The sequence below is a fragment of the Pongo abelii genome, chromosome 4 (genome assembly GCF_028885655.2).
Source record: "Pongo abelii isolate AG06213 chromosome 4, NHGRI_mPonAbe1-v2.0_pri, whole genome shotgun sequence".
Lineage (NCBI taxonomy): Eukaryota > Metazoa > Chordata > Mammalia > Primates > Hominidae > Pongo > Pongo abelii.
The window spans coordinates 64,424,228-64,442,315 of record NC_071989.2 but is presented as its reverse complement, the minus strand read 5'-3'; the positions used below and the strand labels follow the sequence as shown (position 1 = coordinate 64,442,315).

Here is an 18,088-nt window from a genome sequence, read left to right as displayed (position 1 = left end):
AAGACAGTATTAAATAGTACAAAAATGAGAAGAAAATATTAGGGCAAGTTTTCAATATTTTCCATAAATTGTGACTGCGATTTAGTTAAACATGCATACTGTAAGCTCCAAAATAACCACTAAAAACTAACTCAAAGAAAGCTAAAAAGTCAAGAGAAATTAAAATGGTACACTAAAAGATATTTGTTAAACAAAATAGAAGGCAGTGAAGGAGGAAAAATAAGGATCAAAAAAAAAAAAAACATGAGAAATATACCAAAAGACCCCCAAAATGAACAATAAAAGGCAAATATAAATCCAACCATATCAATCATTAAACTACTGAAATTTCATAAAGTATCTTCTCTAATCACAAATTAAATTAGAAACAACAAATGGCTAAGTATATGGAAAATCACGTTTGAAAAGTAAACAACATACAAGGGAACCAAAAGAGAAATGAAAAAGTGGATTAAATGAAAATGAAACACAGTATTATCAGTTTACAGGATGCATTTTAAGCAGTACTGAGTGAAATTTTATAGTTTTATATAAACACTTATATTAAACATAAAGAATTATCTAAAACCTCAGGAAATTTCTACGCCAGGCACAATGGCTCACACCTGTAATCCCAGCACTTTGGGAGGCTGAGGCAGGAGGACTGCTCGAGCCCAGAAGTTCAAGACCAGTTTGGGCAACACAGACCCTGTCTCTACAAAAAATAAATTAAAAATAAATAAATAAACAAAATATAAAAATTAGCTGGGTTTGGTAGCACATGTCTGTACTCCCAGCTACTAAGGAGGCTGAGGTGGGAGCATCAATTGAGCCTGGGAAGTCAAGGCTGTAGTGAGCCATGATTATACCATTGCATTCCAACCTGGTTGACAGCAAGACCCTGTCTCATAAAAGAAAAAAAGAAATTTCTAGATAGACACGGTTTACCAAAATTGGCTTTAAAAAACAGGAAATTAAATTAGGAATTAAAAATCTTTCCACAAAGAAATGCCTAGGCTTAAATGGCTTCACTAATGAATTCTATCAAACATTTAAGAAGTATGCCAAATACACAAAGTCTTATGGAAAACAGACCAGGAGGCAACACTTCCAGCTTACTTTAAGAGACTAGTATTACTCTGACACCAATGCCAAAGACTTTATAAGAAAATCACATACCATTATTCCTCATGATGACACAAAAGTCTAGAATAAACCAGAGTCAGCTCTCTACACATGCAGGTTCTGAGGATTGAAAATACAATACTGTATTTGCAAGATGAGGAACCCATGGATATGGAGAGACAACTGTTCACATCTGAAGGTTCCACACGGCCTACTGCAGAAATTTGAGCATCTGTGGATTCTGCTATATGAGGGGGTCTGGGAACCAATCCTCCTTGGATAATGAGTGACAACTGTACTGGCAAACTGAAATCGGTAACATACACAAATGATCATCTGTCATAAAGAACCAGATTTATTCCAGGAATACAAGGTTGGTTTAAAATCAGAAAATTTAATATAGTACACTAAGAGAATAAAAAGCTAATACTACGATTTCCTCAATAGATGGAAAAATCATTTCACAAAATACAATATATCTCGATAAAAATTCTCAATTTTTTGTTTATTTTCATTTATTCCCTACTAAGAACAGAAAGAAACAACTTCATTCTCATAAAGAGCAACCAGCCAAAAACAGCTAACGTCATACTTCATGTTGAAAGACTGAATGCTTTCTTCCTCATATCAGAAATAAGGCAAGGATGTCCACTCTCAGTACTATCCAACATTGTACTAGATATTGCCAATGCAATAAGAAAGACACACATATTGAGAAGGAAGTAAAACCATCTTTTTTCACAGGCAATGTTATCATCTATATAGAAAGTCTTATGGAATGTACAAAAAAGTTAATAAAACTTAAGGAAACACGATGAGGTTGCTGGATAAAATATCAGTATATAGAAATCAACTGTATTTCAATACACAAGCTATTAGCAATCCAAATATAACCTTAAGAAAAAATGTGATTCACAATAGCATAAACAGAAATACTTAGGAATAGGTTTAAGAAAACACGTATAAGACCTATACACTGAAAACTGCAAAATGTTGCTAACAGAAATTAAACTTGACCTAAATAATGGAAAAATACATCATTTTCATGGATTGAGTCAATATTGTTAAAATGACAATTTTCTCCAAATTAATTTTTAAGTTCAACAAAACCCCTATCAAAATTAAAATGGGCTTTCTGGTTGGAAATTCACAATCTAATCTTAAAATACTATTGGAAATACAAAAGACCTAGAAGCGCCCAGTTTTTAAAAAGAATGAAGTTAGAAGATTCTCATTACCTAGTATCAATACTTATTATAAAGCCACAGTAATCAAAATAGTGTACTACTGTAAAGATATAACAGAAAGTCCAGAAACAATCCTACACAATTTACGAGTAATTTACGGGAATTCAATTCAATGGGAAAAGATAGTACTTTGAATTGGAACAATTGGATATCCAAATACAAAAAGCTAAATTTAGACCCTTTCCTCACATCTTACAGAAAAACTAACTTGAGAAGAATCACAGATCTAAATGGAAGAACTAATACTATGAAATTGCAAGAGGAAAACGAAGAAGAAAATATTTGTGATTTTGGGATAGGCAAAATCACAATTAGGTAATTCTTAGGTATACCAATTGCATGATCAATCTATAAAATATTACGAAATTAAACATTTAAATTAAAATGCTTTCTCTACAAAAGAAAATTGAGACAAGCCACAGAATGAAAAACATATTTATAAATCACATCTGCTTTTTAAAAAAACTCGTATGCTAATAAAGAATTCTTACAACGCAATTAAGACCAACAACCTAATTTAAAACATCAGCAAGACTGAAATAAACAATTCAAAGATATATAAAGAAATGATAAACATGAAATGATGCTTAACACCCTTAGTCATCACAGAAATGCATATTAAAACTACTTTGTGACATCACTGAAATGGGTATAATAAAAAAAGACAATACCAAGAGTAGGGAAGGATGCAGAGAAACTGGCACCCTCATACATTACTGGTAGGAATATAAAATGGTACAGCCACATTAAAAAATAGTTCAGTAGTCTCCTCAACAGTTAAATACATATTTGCCATAAAATACAGCAATTACATTCCTAGGTATCTACCTTACCTAAGAGAAATGAAAACATAGGTCCACTTAAAGACTTGCACATGAATGTTTACATCAGTATTATAATGGCCAAAAGATGATCAGTGTTTGCCTGTGGCTAGAGATAGGAATGGGTTTGAATGTAAACACACATAACAGAACTAAATAGATGGAAGTCTTCTAAAACTGGTAAGGGTTGCACAATTGTACCGATTTACTAAAACTCACTCAAATACATACTTATGATAGATAAATTTAATGGTAAGTAAATTATATAATAAAGCTATTCACACAGAATTAAAAAATCAGCAGTGTCAGAGGAAGTATTTGGTTTACATATATAAACAACCTGATACCAACATGTTAGTCCTAGTACCAGGTTTATAAATAAAATGTTGCACCCTGCTATAGTTAACAGGTGAAGTAGGAGTTTACCTAAAGTCCTTTATCACTAGGGAAAATACGTGAGATCTGGTGTGCAACATCTGGTGTTCATATACAATTAGGTACCTCATCAGGTTTACTTTTTACTGAAGTGAAATTCACGTAACATAAAATTAACCATTTTAAAGTGTATATTTCAGTGGCATTTAGTACATTCATAATGTTACGCAACCAGTACCTCCATCTAATTCTAGTATTTTCATCACCTCCCAAAAAACTCTGTACTCACTAAGCAGTTATTCTTTTACTCCACTCCTCTCACTAGTCCCTGTCCCCCACCAATATGCTGTCTTTCTCTATGGATTTACCTATTCTGGATATTTCACATAAATGGAATCATAAAGCAATCTTTTGACTCCAACTTCTCTTAGTAGGCATAATGTTTTTGAGTATGTATCAGCACTTCATTCCTTTTTATGGCAGAGTAATATTCCACTGTCTGGATATATCACAACTTATTTATCCATTCATCATCCACTGATGGACATCTGGAGTGTTTCTACCTTTTGGCTATTGTGAATAGCGCTGCTGTGAAGATTTGTTTAGGTACCTGTTATCAATTCTTTGGGGGTACAAATCTAGGAGTAGAGTTGCTGGGTCATATGATAATTCTACATTATAACAAATACATTACATTCTACATTATAACATTCTACATTATACATTCTACATTATAACAAATTCTACATTATAACAAATCTAGGAGTAGAATTGCTGGGTCATATGATAATTCTGTATTATAACTTTTTGAAGAATTGCCAGACTGTTTTCCACAGCCAACCTCATCAGGTTTTCAAGTATCTACAATCCTGGTGAATTTCTTAAATTCTCTTTACGATTTCCTAGCCCAAGTTTTAGAGCACGTTTCAGCATATCTATATGAAAACTTCCTCTACAGAAAAATATCTTCTCTTGTAGGAAAAATGAAAGCAAGGTTACACTAATGGCCAAAATTCAAATTATTATACATATGCTGGCTTTAAATGCATAAAGCACCAAACATACTGCAATTAAATTAGTTTCTCTAAGTGAAAAAGATAATTGAACTAAGAGTGGTCAAACTTCTTCTTCTATACCTGTGCCTTAGGAGGAAACTGGTTTGTGAATTAAGCATCTTCTGAACAGGAGTGGACTCTTAAGAAATTCCACTGAACATAACTAGGGTGATAGAGAACCATAATGTGTTTAAGGCTGAGAACGAGATAAAGACTATTCTGCAACTGGCTGATACTGCTGAGATGACAATATAAGATACAAACTTCACTCCTCTAACTCAATGAAGAGAAAAACTGAGACTTACACAGCTAAGCCAAGGTCTGGAAGGAATGAATACAGTGACCAGATAAGCCCTGACCAGGAATACAAAATTATTCAGCACCCAACAAGGTAAAATTCAGAATGTTTTAGTATCAATAAAAGGTATGCAAAGAAGCAGGAAAATATAACCTATAATGACAAGGGAAAAAAATCAATAAAAACAAATCTGAAAACGAGACAGATGACGGAATTAGGAATTAATAACACAATGACCAGATAAGCCAAGGTCTGGAAGGAACTAATAATAGATAAGATAACCTGCTAAGGAAAAAAATATTCCAGGATTCATGAATTATTTTGATCACTGCTATGATTTAAATGACCCCTACAAAATGTATGTAGAAATTTAATTGCCAAAGTAATGGTATTTGGAAGTAGGGCCTTTAAGAGGTGGTGAGGTCATGAAAGCGCCATCTTCATGAATATACTAATTACATTATCTTGGGAGGGGATTATCAAAGGGGTGGGCCCCAGTTAAAAGGACAAGTTAGGCCCGATTTCCTCTCCCTTTCTTGCCATGGGATGACTCTCGCCAGAAGCCTGTGCCATGTTCTTGGTTTTCTCAGCTTCCAGAACCATGAGCTAAATAAACTTCCTTTCTTTATAAATTACCCAGTCTGTGGTATTCTGTTACAGCAGAATACAGCAACAGAAAACAGACTAAGACAACCACCATGCCAAGGTAAAATGGCTGATGAACAGGATGATTGGTGCCATTTTTTAATCTGTTTCTTTTCTCTACAGTCTTCTTTACTCTTTAGGTATCCCCTGTTAAAAGTACCTAATTCAGCTACTCAACTGGAAAGGTCATAGAGAAATATGTTATAAATTGTAAAAGTTAAACCAAAAGAGTCAATCTACAACAGGTTGCAAAATGCCATCCACATTAATGAGCACCATCCATCCACTTTTAGAATGGCCCAGTTCCATCAAACATTAGTATTCATCACCTGGTGATCTTGTTAAAATGTAGATTCTCAATAAGCAGTTATAGGGTGGGGCTAGAGATTCTGCCTAACAAGTTCCCAGGTAGTATCAAGGATTATACTTTGAGTAGCAAGACTACACAATCTTGGTTATTAAATATATTTTAGAAGAACAGGAACCTACCAAAATACGTGCACTATTGTAGTAATACATAATGTACATTAAAAATAATACAGAAAACATCCACTTACACCAAGATGGAGTAACAGAAACTGGCTTTACCCACCCACCTGAAACAATGATAAACAGCACAAAATATATGAAACAGTGGTTTCATACACTGGATATAAGAACAGTACGCCCCAAGAGAGAGAAAACAAAGTAGGTAATCCTAAATTACTGCCTAGATTTTCCAAACTGCAGTTCTAAGATGGGCAACCAAGGTAAACCCTGGAAGTTTCCCTAAGTTGAACAGACCAAGATTGTAGTCTGTGAAGGCTACGGCAGCTGGAGTTTGCAGGGTAGAATACCAGAGGAGACAACTGCAAAGAAAAGGCTCTGAAAATCTGCTGAGCATCTGGAAGTCTTCAGGTAGTAATGATCCATGAATAAGTCTTAGGAAATTATCTGAGGCCATGGAAAAACCAACCAAGAGGAGAAGAGATAAAAATTACCAAATCTTATACACGACTGGCAGAAATGTGGTTTCCCACGAGCTACAGTGGAAAACCTCAGAATTCACAAAATACTGCATGGAATACTGAGAAGAATACTGACTAAGTAGTGGGGAAAATCCGCCCTAGACTAAATGCTATTCTGGTCGTGCCTAAAAAAGTCATAAAAGTAAGCCTCAAAAGGATATTTTTTCCAAGTAACTTAACTATACCTCAGAACAAATCTCACAAATATGTACAAAAATGCAAAAGTATTCAGCACCGAACAAGGTAAAATTCACAATGTTTTCGCATGCAATAAAAAAGTATCAGGTATGTCAAGGTGCAGGAAAACAGTCTGTAATGAAAAATTTTTTTTTAATCAATAAAATCAGATCCAAAAATGAGACAGATGACAGAATTAGTAAACATGGATATTAAGTTACTATAACAGTACTCTATATGCTCAAGAAAGCTGAGGAAAATTAAACAGCACGTTAAATAAAAATACAGAAAACACTGACGAAATCAAAATTTTAGAGATGGAAACTGAGTGTCTGAGATTAAAAAACACACTGGCTAGTATTAAAAGCAGATTAAGACACTGCAATAAAAAAAAAAGTGAATAAACCTGAAGTCACAGCAACAGAAACTATCCAAAATGAAACACAGAATAAACACCAAAAATAAAATTATAATAAATAAACAGCTTCAGTGGGCTGTGAACAACTTAAAGGGGCCTGCTGTAAGTATAACTTGAGTCCTCAAAGAAATAAAGGAAGGGGCAATATTTGTGTAAAAAATGTCTGAAATTTCCCCAAATTTAATGAAAACTATAATAAATCCACATATCTAAGACACCCTACAAACTCAAGTTTAAGAAACATGGAAAAAAAAAAAAACTATCTCAGTCACATTATAATCAAGAAGTCAGTGATTAAAAAAAAAAATCAAAGAAGCAGGAAAGTCAATCCATCAAAGAGACCAGGAAGTAACACAGATAAATGAAGTAGTAACAAGGACATCTAACGTTTTTGTGACTGTACCCTATCTGTTCAAGCAGATAGGACTGCATTTCTATAAACCAGAAATAGAAGAAAACATTAAGAAAAAAAAAGGAAGCTAAAAAAAGTTAAGAGACATGGAGGATAACAAAAATAAATTGAACTTCTAGCAAAGAAAATATAATATCTGAGATTAAAAATGCATTCAGTTTGTGCCTATAAGCCCAGCACTTTGCGAGAGCAAGGCAGGAGAATCACTTGAGCCCAGGAGTTTGAGACCAGTGTAGGCAACATAGCGAGATTTCATCTCCACAAATAATCAAAAACTTAGCCAGTCATGGTGGCACACGCCTGTGGTCCCAGCTACTCGGGACGCTGAGTTGGACTGCTTGAGCCCACAAGTTTGAGAATGCAAATGAGCTGTGTTTGTGCCACTGCACTCCAACCTGGGCAACAGAGCAAGACCCTGTCTCAAAAAACAAACAAAAGAAAAAGTGGCACTCAATGATATTAACAGCACATTAGAAAATTCAGAAGCAAAGATTAATAAATTTAAAGACATTGCATTAGAAATGACCCACAAATGAAACTCAAAAGAAAAAAATGAATATAGTATTGGTGAGTTGTGAGACAACTTTAAGTGGCCCAAAAGAGTCCTTGAACAAGAGCCCTGAGGACCGCAAAAACAAACCCAAAGACAAGAAAAAAATGCAAAAACAACACCAACGTACAAAAAAACCAAACTGCTTAAAATCAATGATAAAAATCAATCTTAAAAGCAGCCAGAGGAAAAAAGACACGTTATGTACAGAGGATCAAAGGTATACTAGGATTTCTTGTCATAAACTATGCAAGTCAAAAGGCAGTCTTAAAAGAAAATTACAATTCCATACCAAAGGAAAATACCTTTCAAAAATAAAAAAGTAAAAGATTTTCAGACATACAAAAGTTAAAAGATTTTCTCATCAGTAGAACTGCACTACAATAAAATGCTAAAGGCATTTCTTCAGATAGAAGGGAAATGATGCTGTACAGAAAACAAGATCAAACATAACTTATCAGACATGTCAAATTATTTAAGAAACATATCAAAAACATGGCCAGGCATGGTAGCTCATGCCTGTAATCCCAGAAATTTGGGAGTCCAAGGTGGGACGATTGCTTGAGCCCAGGAGTTTGAGACCAGCCTATTTGAGTTTGAGACCCTGTGTTGCCTCTAAAAAAAAAAAAAAAAATTAGCCAGGTGTGATGGTGCATGCTTTTAGTCCCATCTACTAGGAAGGCTGAGGCAGGAGGATCGCCTGAGCCCAGAGGTCAAGGCTGCAGTGAGCCATGACTGCGCAGAAGAAAAAAAAAATCACGTCAATAGACGCAAAAAAAGCACTTGACAAAATCCAGTATCTAAATATTTTATACACATAGACATACATACATATGCAAACAAAATCTCTGCAAACTAGGAACAGAAGTTCCTCAAACTGATAAATAAAAAGCATCTGTGAAAAACCAATAGGTAATATCATGCTTAATGAAGAAAGCCTGAGTGTTTTTCTCCTAATATGAGGAACAAGAAAAGAATGTCCTCTTTTATACTACTTCAAGTAAACATTGTATTAGAGGTTCAATAAGACATGAAAAAGAAATTGTTCAAAAGGGACAAGTAAAACCATCTTCACTAGCAGAAATCAAACAAACAGCAAAAAAGAAACTTTTAAAGAGTGAAATAAGGAACAAAGTGACTTTAAAAAGAAAGCTACTCACTCGGCGCATACTGTTTTTCCCGCTGACGTATGTGCAGATACTAGAACAGACTGATTATTGTCAACACACTGAATGGCCTCTCTTTGAAAAGCATCAAGAATGAATGGGTATTCCTATAAAAACAAAATATTAATATCTGCATAAAAACATCTAGTCGTATCAGAGCATACTTAAAATCAAAACACAAGCAGGCTACCCCCCAAAGCATTCTGGGAGTATTCCTTTATGATTTTATTTAGAAAATATACTACACATTAGTGAAAATAAGGAAGAGTAAACTACATTTTTGCCCAAACAACACAGAAGCTAATTCTGCTCTCTCATCTTTCGATTATTACATTATGTTGGTGTGTATTACATTAATAATAAAATAATCATTACCATTTACCAAAAACAAGCTCTGTGGCCAGGCACTGTGTAACACATTTTCCATATATTATTACTAATTTTCACAACAACCCCTATCATAGATGTTATTTCCTTTCATAGGTAGGAACTCTGAGGCTCTAAAAAGTGAAGTCTCTCAGTAAAGTTCACTCCGTAGAGGCAGAATATTACATCTATTAGACTTTAAGAGTTCATGCATACTCTACCACACTGCCTTTTTTATTTACAGAAAATTACCTAGAAAATTAAACCTTAAAAATTTCTTGGCCTTTTAAGGTCTATCAGGCCTTCAAAATCCGTCTAATAAAAGCACAGAGTTCCGGTTTCATTAGAAGCCTGTTAAAACCCTAAAACTATAGGCAAAAACTAGTACACATGTATTTTTTTCTGGAGAAAGGTTGATAACTTTCATTACATTCTTTTAAAAGGTTGAGAATCACAATTTTAATATTTTAAAATCTCATCACGTGATGGCTGGTTTCCAGCATAGTTGTTAACTGATTCAGTTCTCATTATATTTGTCTTTAGTTGGCTTGTTCTTGATACGTACATATATATGTTGTGGGAAATATAAAAATCTCATTTGAAATAAGAATTTTAAGAAAAAGAATTTTAAGAAAAAAAGAAAACAAAACTATATAAACTGTATTACCCAAAGTACAGACCTTAGCAGCTTTTCCAACTCGTGGTTTAAGTGGTAAATAATCCTCATCTGCAGGAAGCGCAACCTGACAACAAAGTAAAAAAGAAAAAAAAATAACCTCACCAACTATTTGAGAACTGATGTATTTAGCATTCCATAATGAATGATGGTTTGGAAAATAAAACTGATGAACTAGAGTGATGAACTTTAGCTGTCTCAGACACTGTAAATCAAATAACTGTCTTTAAGAACAAGGCAAAAAGCTAGTTTCAACACTCAGAAATTACATCTACTCTCATTTGTCTAAGGGTAATAATTGAAAGCTGATGTTTATCTCCCTGACGAAACTGTGTACTTTTTAAAGTCGAAACTACTACTAACACTGAAGAATAACAACACAGTGGGTAGAAAACAACATAGAACAAAAAGAGAAACTTTTGAATGCTCATATGCTGACAGGGAATGGCAATTAGAAAAAAAGAGACTCTAGAAATATTTAAGGGAAAAGGAAATTAATAAAGTCTTTGTGCAGTGTGGCGATTCCTCAAGGATGCAGAACTAGAAATACTATTTGACCCAGCGATCCCATTACTGGGTATATACCCAAAGGATTATAAATCTTTCTACTACAAAGACGCATGCATACGTTATGTTCATTGCGGCACTATTCACAATAGCAAAGACTTGGAACCAACCCACATGTCCATCAATTACAGACTGGATAAAGAAAATGTGGCACATATACACCACAGAATACTATGCAGCCATAACAGTTGATGAGTTCATGTCCTTTGCAGGCACATGGATGAAGCTGGAAACTATCATTCTCAGCAAACTATCACAACAACACAAAACCAAACACTGCCATGTTCTCACTCATAAGTGGGAGTTGAACAATGAGAACACATGGACACAGGGCAGGGAACATCACAAACCGGGGCCTGTAGAGAGGTGTGGGGCTAGGAGAGGGATAGCATTAGGAGAAATACCTAATGAAGGTTGACAGGATGATGGGTGCAGCAAACCACCATGGTAGGTGTATACCCATGTAACAAAACTGCATGTTCTGCACATGTACCCCAGAACTTAAAGTATAATAATTAAAAATAAATAAATAAAGTCTTTGTGGAGATAGGATAAGACACAACCAAGAATACTGGCAGAACAACCATCCTTAGTCTGGAAGGGGAATGTGACACATACAAATAGTCTTGGTGATGGAGGTTATAATCAGAGGACATTTCAACTTGATATCCTCAAGCCTGTGAAGAGGAAAAGTCACCCTGCTGAGAAAGTGGGAAGAAGTGACAGAAAGGTGGGCTTGAAGATAATCATGGAGTACCGAAGGGGCTTTTGACCTCCTGAGAACAGTTTGTGTTTCTTTTTTCTTTTTTGAGACTCTTGTCACCCAGGCTGGAGTACAGTGGCACGATCTCAGCTCACTGCACCTCTACCTCCCTGGTTCAAGCAATTCCCCTGCCTCAACCTCCTGAGTAGCTGGGATTACAGGCACAAGCCACCACGCCCGGCTAATTTTTTTTGTATTTTTAGTAAAGACGGGATTTCACCATGCTGGCCAGACTGGTCTCAAACTCCTGACCTCAGGCAATCCGCCTGCCTCACCCTCCCAAAGTGCTGGGATTATAGACGTGAGCCACTGTGCCCAGCCATGTTTATGTTTTTCCATCTTTTATAAGCCCAGATAACTGAATAGGGTCTAACATATCTTGAATGATCAAATGGACATCACACCTGTCAGACACTATGTACTATTTCTAAAGAAACATAAGAGACTTTCAGTAGAAAAAGATTTTAGAAGATAAATTTCTAGAAATCATGTCCTTTGCAGTAACATGGATGCAGCTGGAGGCCATCATCCTAAGTGATTTAATGCAGAAACAGAAAATCAAATACTGCATATTCTCACTATGTTTAGTGAGAGCTAAACATAGGGTACACATGGACATAAAGATAAGAACAACAGACACTGAGGACTCCAAAAGCAGGAAGTGAAAGTGGGAAAGCGTTGAAAAACTATTTAATACCTATTGGGTAGTACGTTCACTATTTGGGTGACGGGTTCAACTGAAGCCCAAACTTCAGCATCATATGATATACCCATGTAACAAACCTGCACATGACTAGGTACAGTGCCTCACGCCTGTAATCCCAGCACTTTGGGAGGCCAAGACGGCTGGATCACTTGAAGTCAGGAGTTTGAGACCAGCCTGACCAACATGGTGAAACCCAGTCTCTACTAAAAATAAAAAAAAATAAAAAAAATAAAAAAATTAGCCAAGCGTGGTGGCACGCACCTGTAATCCCAGCTGCTTGGGACGCTGAGGCAGAAAGATTGCTTGAGCCTAGGACGTGGAGGTTGCAGTGAGCCGAGATCACATCACTGCACTCCAGCCTAGACGACACAGTAAGACTCTTAAAAAAAAAAAAAAAAAAAACCAAACCAAAAAAAACACCAAAAATCAAACCTGCATATGTACCTCCTGAATCTAAAGTTTAAAAAAAAAAAAGATAAGGTTCTAAACTTACATCGAAAGCCTTTTTTTTAATTTGGATTACTGTGCTTATTCAATAGACTTTTAATGAGATTCTCCAATTACCTCTAAAAATTACTTGCTATAATGTTTATAATAAAAAGTTTTCAGAAGGAAATAGTGTTATAGTTCCATCATGTCCCTCATGTGTATAAATTCTCACTTCTAAATGGATACAAACTATCTCTGACCACCATCTTGTGGCAGAACAAAGAAACTGCAATTTATCAGTCATTGGAGCAAGACATGAAATAGCATGTAACCTTCAAAAATGGCACTGTTACTTAACTTTAGGAGTATGAATGCTCTAAACACCTATTCTGTGCTAGGTACTTTACCTAATTTACTTCTATAATCCTCACAACCACACCACAAGGTAGATCCCTTTACTGCAAATTTAAAAACTACAAAAAAAAAAGTTTTTTAATAAACAAAGAGGTTAAGAAATTTACCCAAGATTGGCCGGGCGCAGTGGCTCATGCCTGTAATCCCAGCACTTTGGTAGGCTGAGGCAGGTGGATCACGAGGTCAGGAGTTTGAGACCAGCCTGGCCAACATGGTGAAACCCCATCTCTACTAAAAATACAAAAATTAGCCAGGCGTGGTGGCACACACCTGTAATCCCAGCTACCCAGGAGGCTGAGGCAGGAGAATTGCTTAAACCCGGGAGGCGGAGGTTGCAGTAAGCCGAGATCGCGCCACCGCACTCCAGCCTGGTGGACAACAGCGAACCTCTGCCTTTAAAAAAAAAAAAAAAAGAAAAAAAAGAAAAAAATCTGTTAAAACAAGAAATTTACCCAAGATTATAGTTAAGAAAAATGCTGGGGGAGGATCTGAACCCAAGTTTAATTACAAAGCCCCAACTCTTCCACTAGGTACCCCATGGAAACTATTGTTTCCAAGGTCCTCATGGCTAAACTGTTTGCTGATCATCATACTAGATAGTCCAAAGAAAAATCCCATTTATAACACTAACCTTCTGTATGCTGTTTGTGCTTACCTCATGTGTGCACCCTTCAACAGTTTCAACTGATTGTACCTTGACTCTGGGCATCAGGTCTGCCAAACTTAAAAAAAAAATTGTTTAAAGTTACACAAAAACAAATTACTTTTCTATAATTTGATAATAAGCCTCACATTGCACTGTTAAGGAAAATGACACTGTCCAATCATCAGTATTCCAAATAGGAAAAACTTTGGCTATTAAGAATACATAGAAATGTTTTCACATTATGCAAATATATGCTGAAAATTAAAAATGACCAGTTAACATCTTTTATTACAGATACAGAACAGACTGCCAAGTGATTATTCAAATAATTATGTCAGCTTAGTTCCAGTAACTATTTTGAATAAAAAGTACCTCTACAAAGCACTGTCACCACTTCAAAACATAAGCTGGTTATAAACCATTACACAATATAAAGTATAAAATAAACTAGCCCAATTCATTTGTTGCTATTATTTATAGAAGTGTTCCTGGCCAGGCACAGTGGCTCACACCTGTAATCCCAACACTTTGGGAGGCTGAAGTGGGTGGATCACTTGAGCCCAGGAGTTCAAGACCAGCCCAGGCAATATGGCAAAAACTCACTACAAAAAAACTCAAAAATTAGCATACGTGGTGGCACGCGCCTGTAGTCCCAGCTACTCAAGAGGTTGAGGCAGGAGAATCACCTGACCCTGGGAAGGCTGAGACTGCAGTGAGCTGTGATCACACCACTGCACTCCAGTCTGGGTGACAGAGTGAGACAATGTCTCAAAAAAAAAAAGTTCCTTATTCTCATCAAAATCCTACATTATGCTCATCTAGGTCCTCTGTTTAGACTCTGAAAAGGCAAAAACCTGAAGATAACCTGAAGAAAAATAGATGTATTTCTGTGCTAGATTCATTATTCTTACCGTACTTCTGAGATTTAAGTCAATAATATTACTTTGGACAAACTCAAAAGTTACAAACAAGTAACAATGACTTTAAACTACAAATATTATTTTGTAACTTATTATAGTAGCCTGGGAAAACGGTGCATCTTAAATATTCCAGTGACACATCTATCACCATTTATAGGAGATAAATTTACTAACTATAACAAAAGTTAACTGGTTTTAAAAAAAAATCACAGAAATTGTAAACTCTTCATGGTGGTGCCAAGTTCAAATATGGAACATTAGAAGGGAGAAGCAAAGTTGTAAAGATCATTACCACAATACAAAACAGGTCAACCAAGGGTACTGGCATCAACTTTTAGAAAGCTCCAGCTTCCAAAATCAGATAAATACCAGCGATTCCAGCCACAGATACCCATAGCAGGAGTCTTGAGACGCACAGCCACTCTACTCTATATGCAACAATGAAAATCTAATTCCCTCTAATGTTCCTTCCCACTTATTCCTTCCACTGAGTTAGCTTTATTTTTTCCTTTTATTCCATTCTTCCAGTTATCCTCCTCCTGAGGCACTACAAATAAAGAAAATGTTTTTTTTTAAAAAAAATCAGGTTTTAAGACTTTTTTCTCAAAACTGGATTCTAAAGTATTAAAAGATGAGTATTTTCTATATTGCTTTCCAATTCCCCAAACTTAGGTAAGTGTTCTATATTTACATGCCTGTATAAAAATAGAATATCTTCATTTCTCTAACACGGGCATATATCTAAGTAGCAACATGGAGACAATTTTTAAAACCTCATGTAACCACCTGAATTATGAATTACTAACATTTAGGACTTCGGAAATATTACCTTAAGTCTTCAGTTATTGATTCTTCTATCCTGGGCTTCTTTCCAAAAATGGGTTCATCTGTACCTTCGAAATCTACATCTCTCTTATTTTTTCCATTATTAGTTGATTCTGATTGTAATTTACCATCAAAACGTTTCCTGAAAAGTAAATACTTTGGAATGAATTCTGCAGTATCCACTTTTACTTTAAGGGCAACATCATAAAATACTGCTCTATACCATTAACAGAAAGTCATGTTCTAAATAGAAGAATGTTACAAACAACAACTGGCTGAAGCCCAGAATACCTTAACTTTATAACTAGGAAAACTGAATACTACTGCATTTGTATTTCATTTTTCTTTGAAGGTTTAAAATTATCTTAAAATTCACATTAACATAACTATTAAATATATTTTCTTTAAAACTGTAAATTAAAACACCATTAGACATTAACATGAGTTACCTTTAACAAACATTTAATGCTTTCTCTAAAGGCATGATACTACTATTTGGAAGAAAATTTTTTGTGATTAGATTTGCTGGTCAAAAGTAGTGACAATAAATGACATTTGGAGCCGGGCACGGTAGCTCATACCTGTAATCTAAGCACTTTGGGAGGCCGAGGTGGATGATCACTTGAGGTCGGGAGTTAGAGACCAGCCTGGACAGCATGGCAAAATCCCATCTCTACTAAAAATACAAAAATGAGCTGGGTATGATGGCGCATGCCTGTAGTCCCAGCTACTCGAGAGGCTGAGACAGGTGAACTGCTTGGACCCACGAGGCAGAGGCTGCAGTAAGCTGAGATCGCGCCACCGCACTCCAGCCTGGGAGACAAAGCAAGACTGTCTCAGAAAAAAAAAAAAAAAAAAAAATAGATGTTTGGTACACTGAATATCCATAGGGGAATTCAATCTGACCTTTACCTCATCATACACAAAAATCAATTCCATGTGAATTTTAGATCTGTGAAAAGGCAAAAACAACAAAGAATCTAGAAGATAAAATGAGAAAATTATCTTCCGGACTTCTTAAACCAGGACAGAAAATTAGAGGTGAGGATTATAAATCAATTTTTAAAAGATAACCCAATTTAAAAAATGAGCAAAGGACTTAGCAGGCACTTTAGAAAAGAGGATATTCAAATGGGCAACTAGCACATGAAAAGGAGCTCAACATCATTACTTATGACAGAATTGTAAATCAGATATCAGGTCAGTGGCTCAAACTTTTTGGTTTCAGAATCCTTTCTCAGTCTTAAAAGTTATGAGAAACTCTAATGAATTTTATGTGGTTGTATCTATTGATATTTGCAATATTAGATATTAAGACTAAAAATTTTTAAAATACTTATTAATTCACTTTAAAATGGTAACATTCAAACCACTACATATTAACATGAGCAACATTTTTGGTAAAAAATAACTATTTTCTAAAAAAATTTTAATGAGAATGGCATAGTTTTTATATTTTTGCAAATCTCTCATGTCTGGCTTAACAAAAACAGCAGGACTCACCTGTTTCTGCATTCAACTTGCTATGACACATTGTTTTGGTCAAAGCATATGAAGAAAAATCTAGCCTTATACAGATATGTAACTAAAAAAGGACAGGGTATTTTAATAGACTTTTCGGAAAATTGTGACTTTGCCCCTCTGATCCCGTAACAAAACAGTCACACTCAGAACTGCTATTCCATTTACAGTCATGAATTGCACAAACGATGTTGAGCCAAAGCCAAACATAAAAATATATTTGATATGATTCCACTTACATAACAGTCCCAAACAAAAAAAACTAACACACGTTGTTACCAGGACAGTTATTTTTCTAAGGGACACAGAGGGGTTGTAATATTCTATTTATTTGCACAGAATGGTAGCTGCATGGATGTGTTCCACACACTCTAAAAATCCATCCCATAATCTGCACACTTTTCTTTATGTTTTATTTAAACAATTTTTAGGCCAGGCGGGGTGACTCATGCCTGTAATCCCAGCACTTTGGGAGGCCGAGGCGGGCGGATCACGAGGTCAGGAGATCGAGACCATCCTGGCTAACACGGTGAAACCCTGTCGTCTCTATTAAAAATACAAAAAATTAGCCGGGTGTGGTGGTGGGCACCTGTAGTCCCAGCTACTCGGGAGGCTGAGGCAGGAGAATGGTGTGAACCCGGGAGGTGGAGTCTGCAGTGAGCTGAGATCGCACCACTGTACTCCAGCCTGGGCGACAGAGCTGGAGTCTGTCTCAAAAAAAAAAAAAAAAAGACTTTTTAATAAAGGGTAACACAATACTGATCCACATGCTTAAACAACCTTTCCATAATGAAGTCCATTCTTTGATATTTAGCAAAACCTAAAATTTGTAAATTCTGTCACTCCCAATTTTGCAAAAAAGCTATTCATTCTAGTCCCATTTTTGTTGCTGACTACTTATGTGAACCTCTTCTGGACAGGTCATCAACATCCTTGGGCCTCAGTAAAACAAGACATTTGGACAATAACTGAGATCCTTT

At 35.6% G+C, this 18,088-nt stretch overlaps 1 protein-coding gene across 1 annotated transcript in view; it reads right to left on the bottom strand.

Annotated features, from left to right (window-relative positions):
* Positions 1–18,088, bottom strand: part of MTREX (Mtr4 exosome RNA helicase) — a 117,528-nt gene that overhangs the window by 87,148 nt on the left and 12,292 nt on the right. The window contains exons 2-5 of the mRNA XM_024247641.3: positions 15,592–15,729; positions 13,852–13,918; positions 10,322–10,384; positions 9,270–9,382 (exon numbers count right to left, since the gene is read on the bottom strand). Coding sequence (XP_024103409.1) covers positions 9,270–9,382; positions 10,322–10,384; positions 13,852–13,918; positions 15,592–15,729 — 381 coding nt within the window. The remainder of the gene's footprint in view (positions 1–9,269; positions 9,383–10,321; positions 10,385–13,851; positions 13,919–15,591; positions 15,730–18,088) is intronic.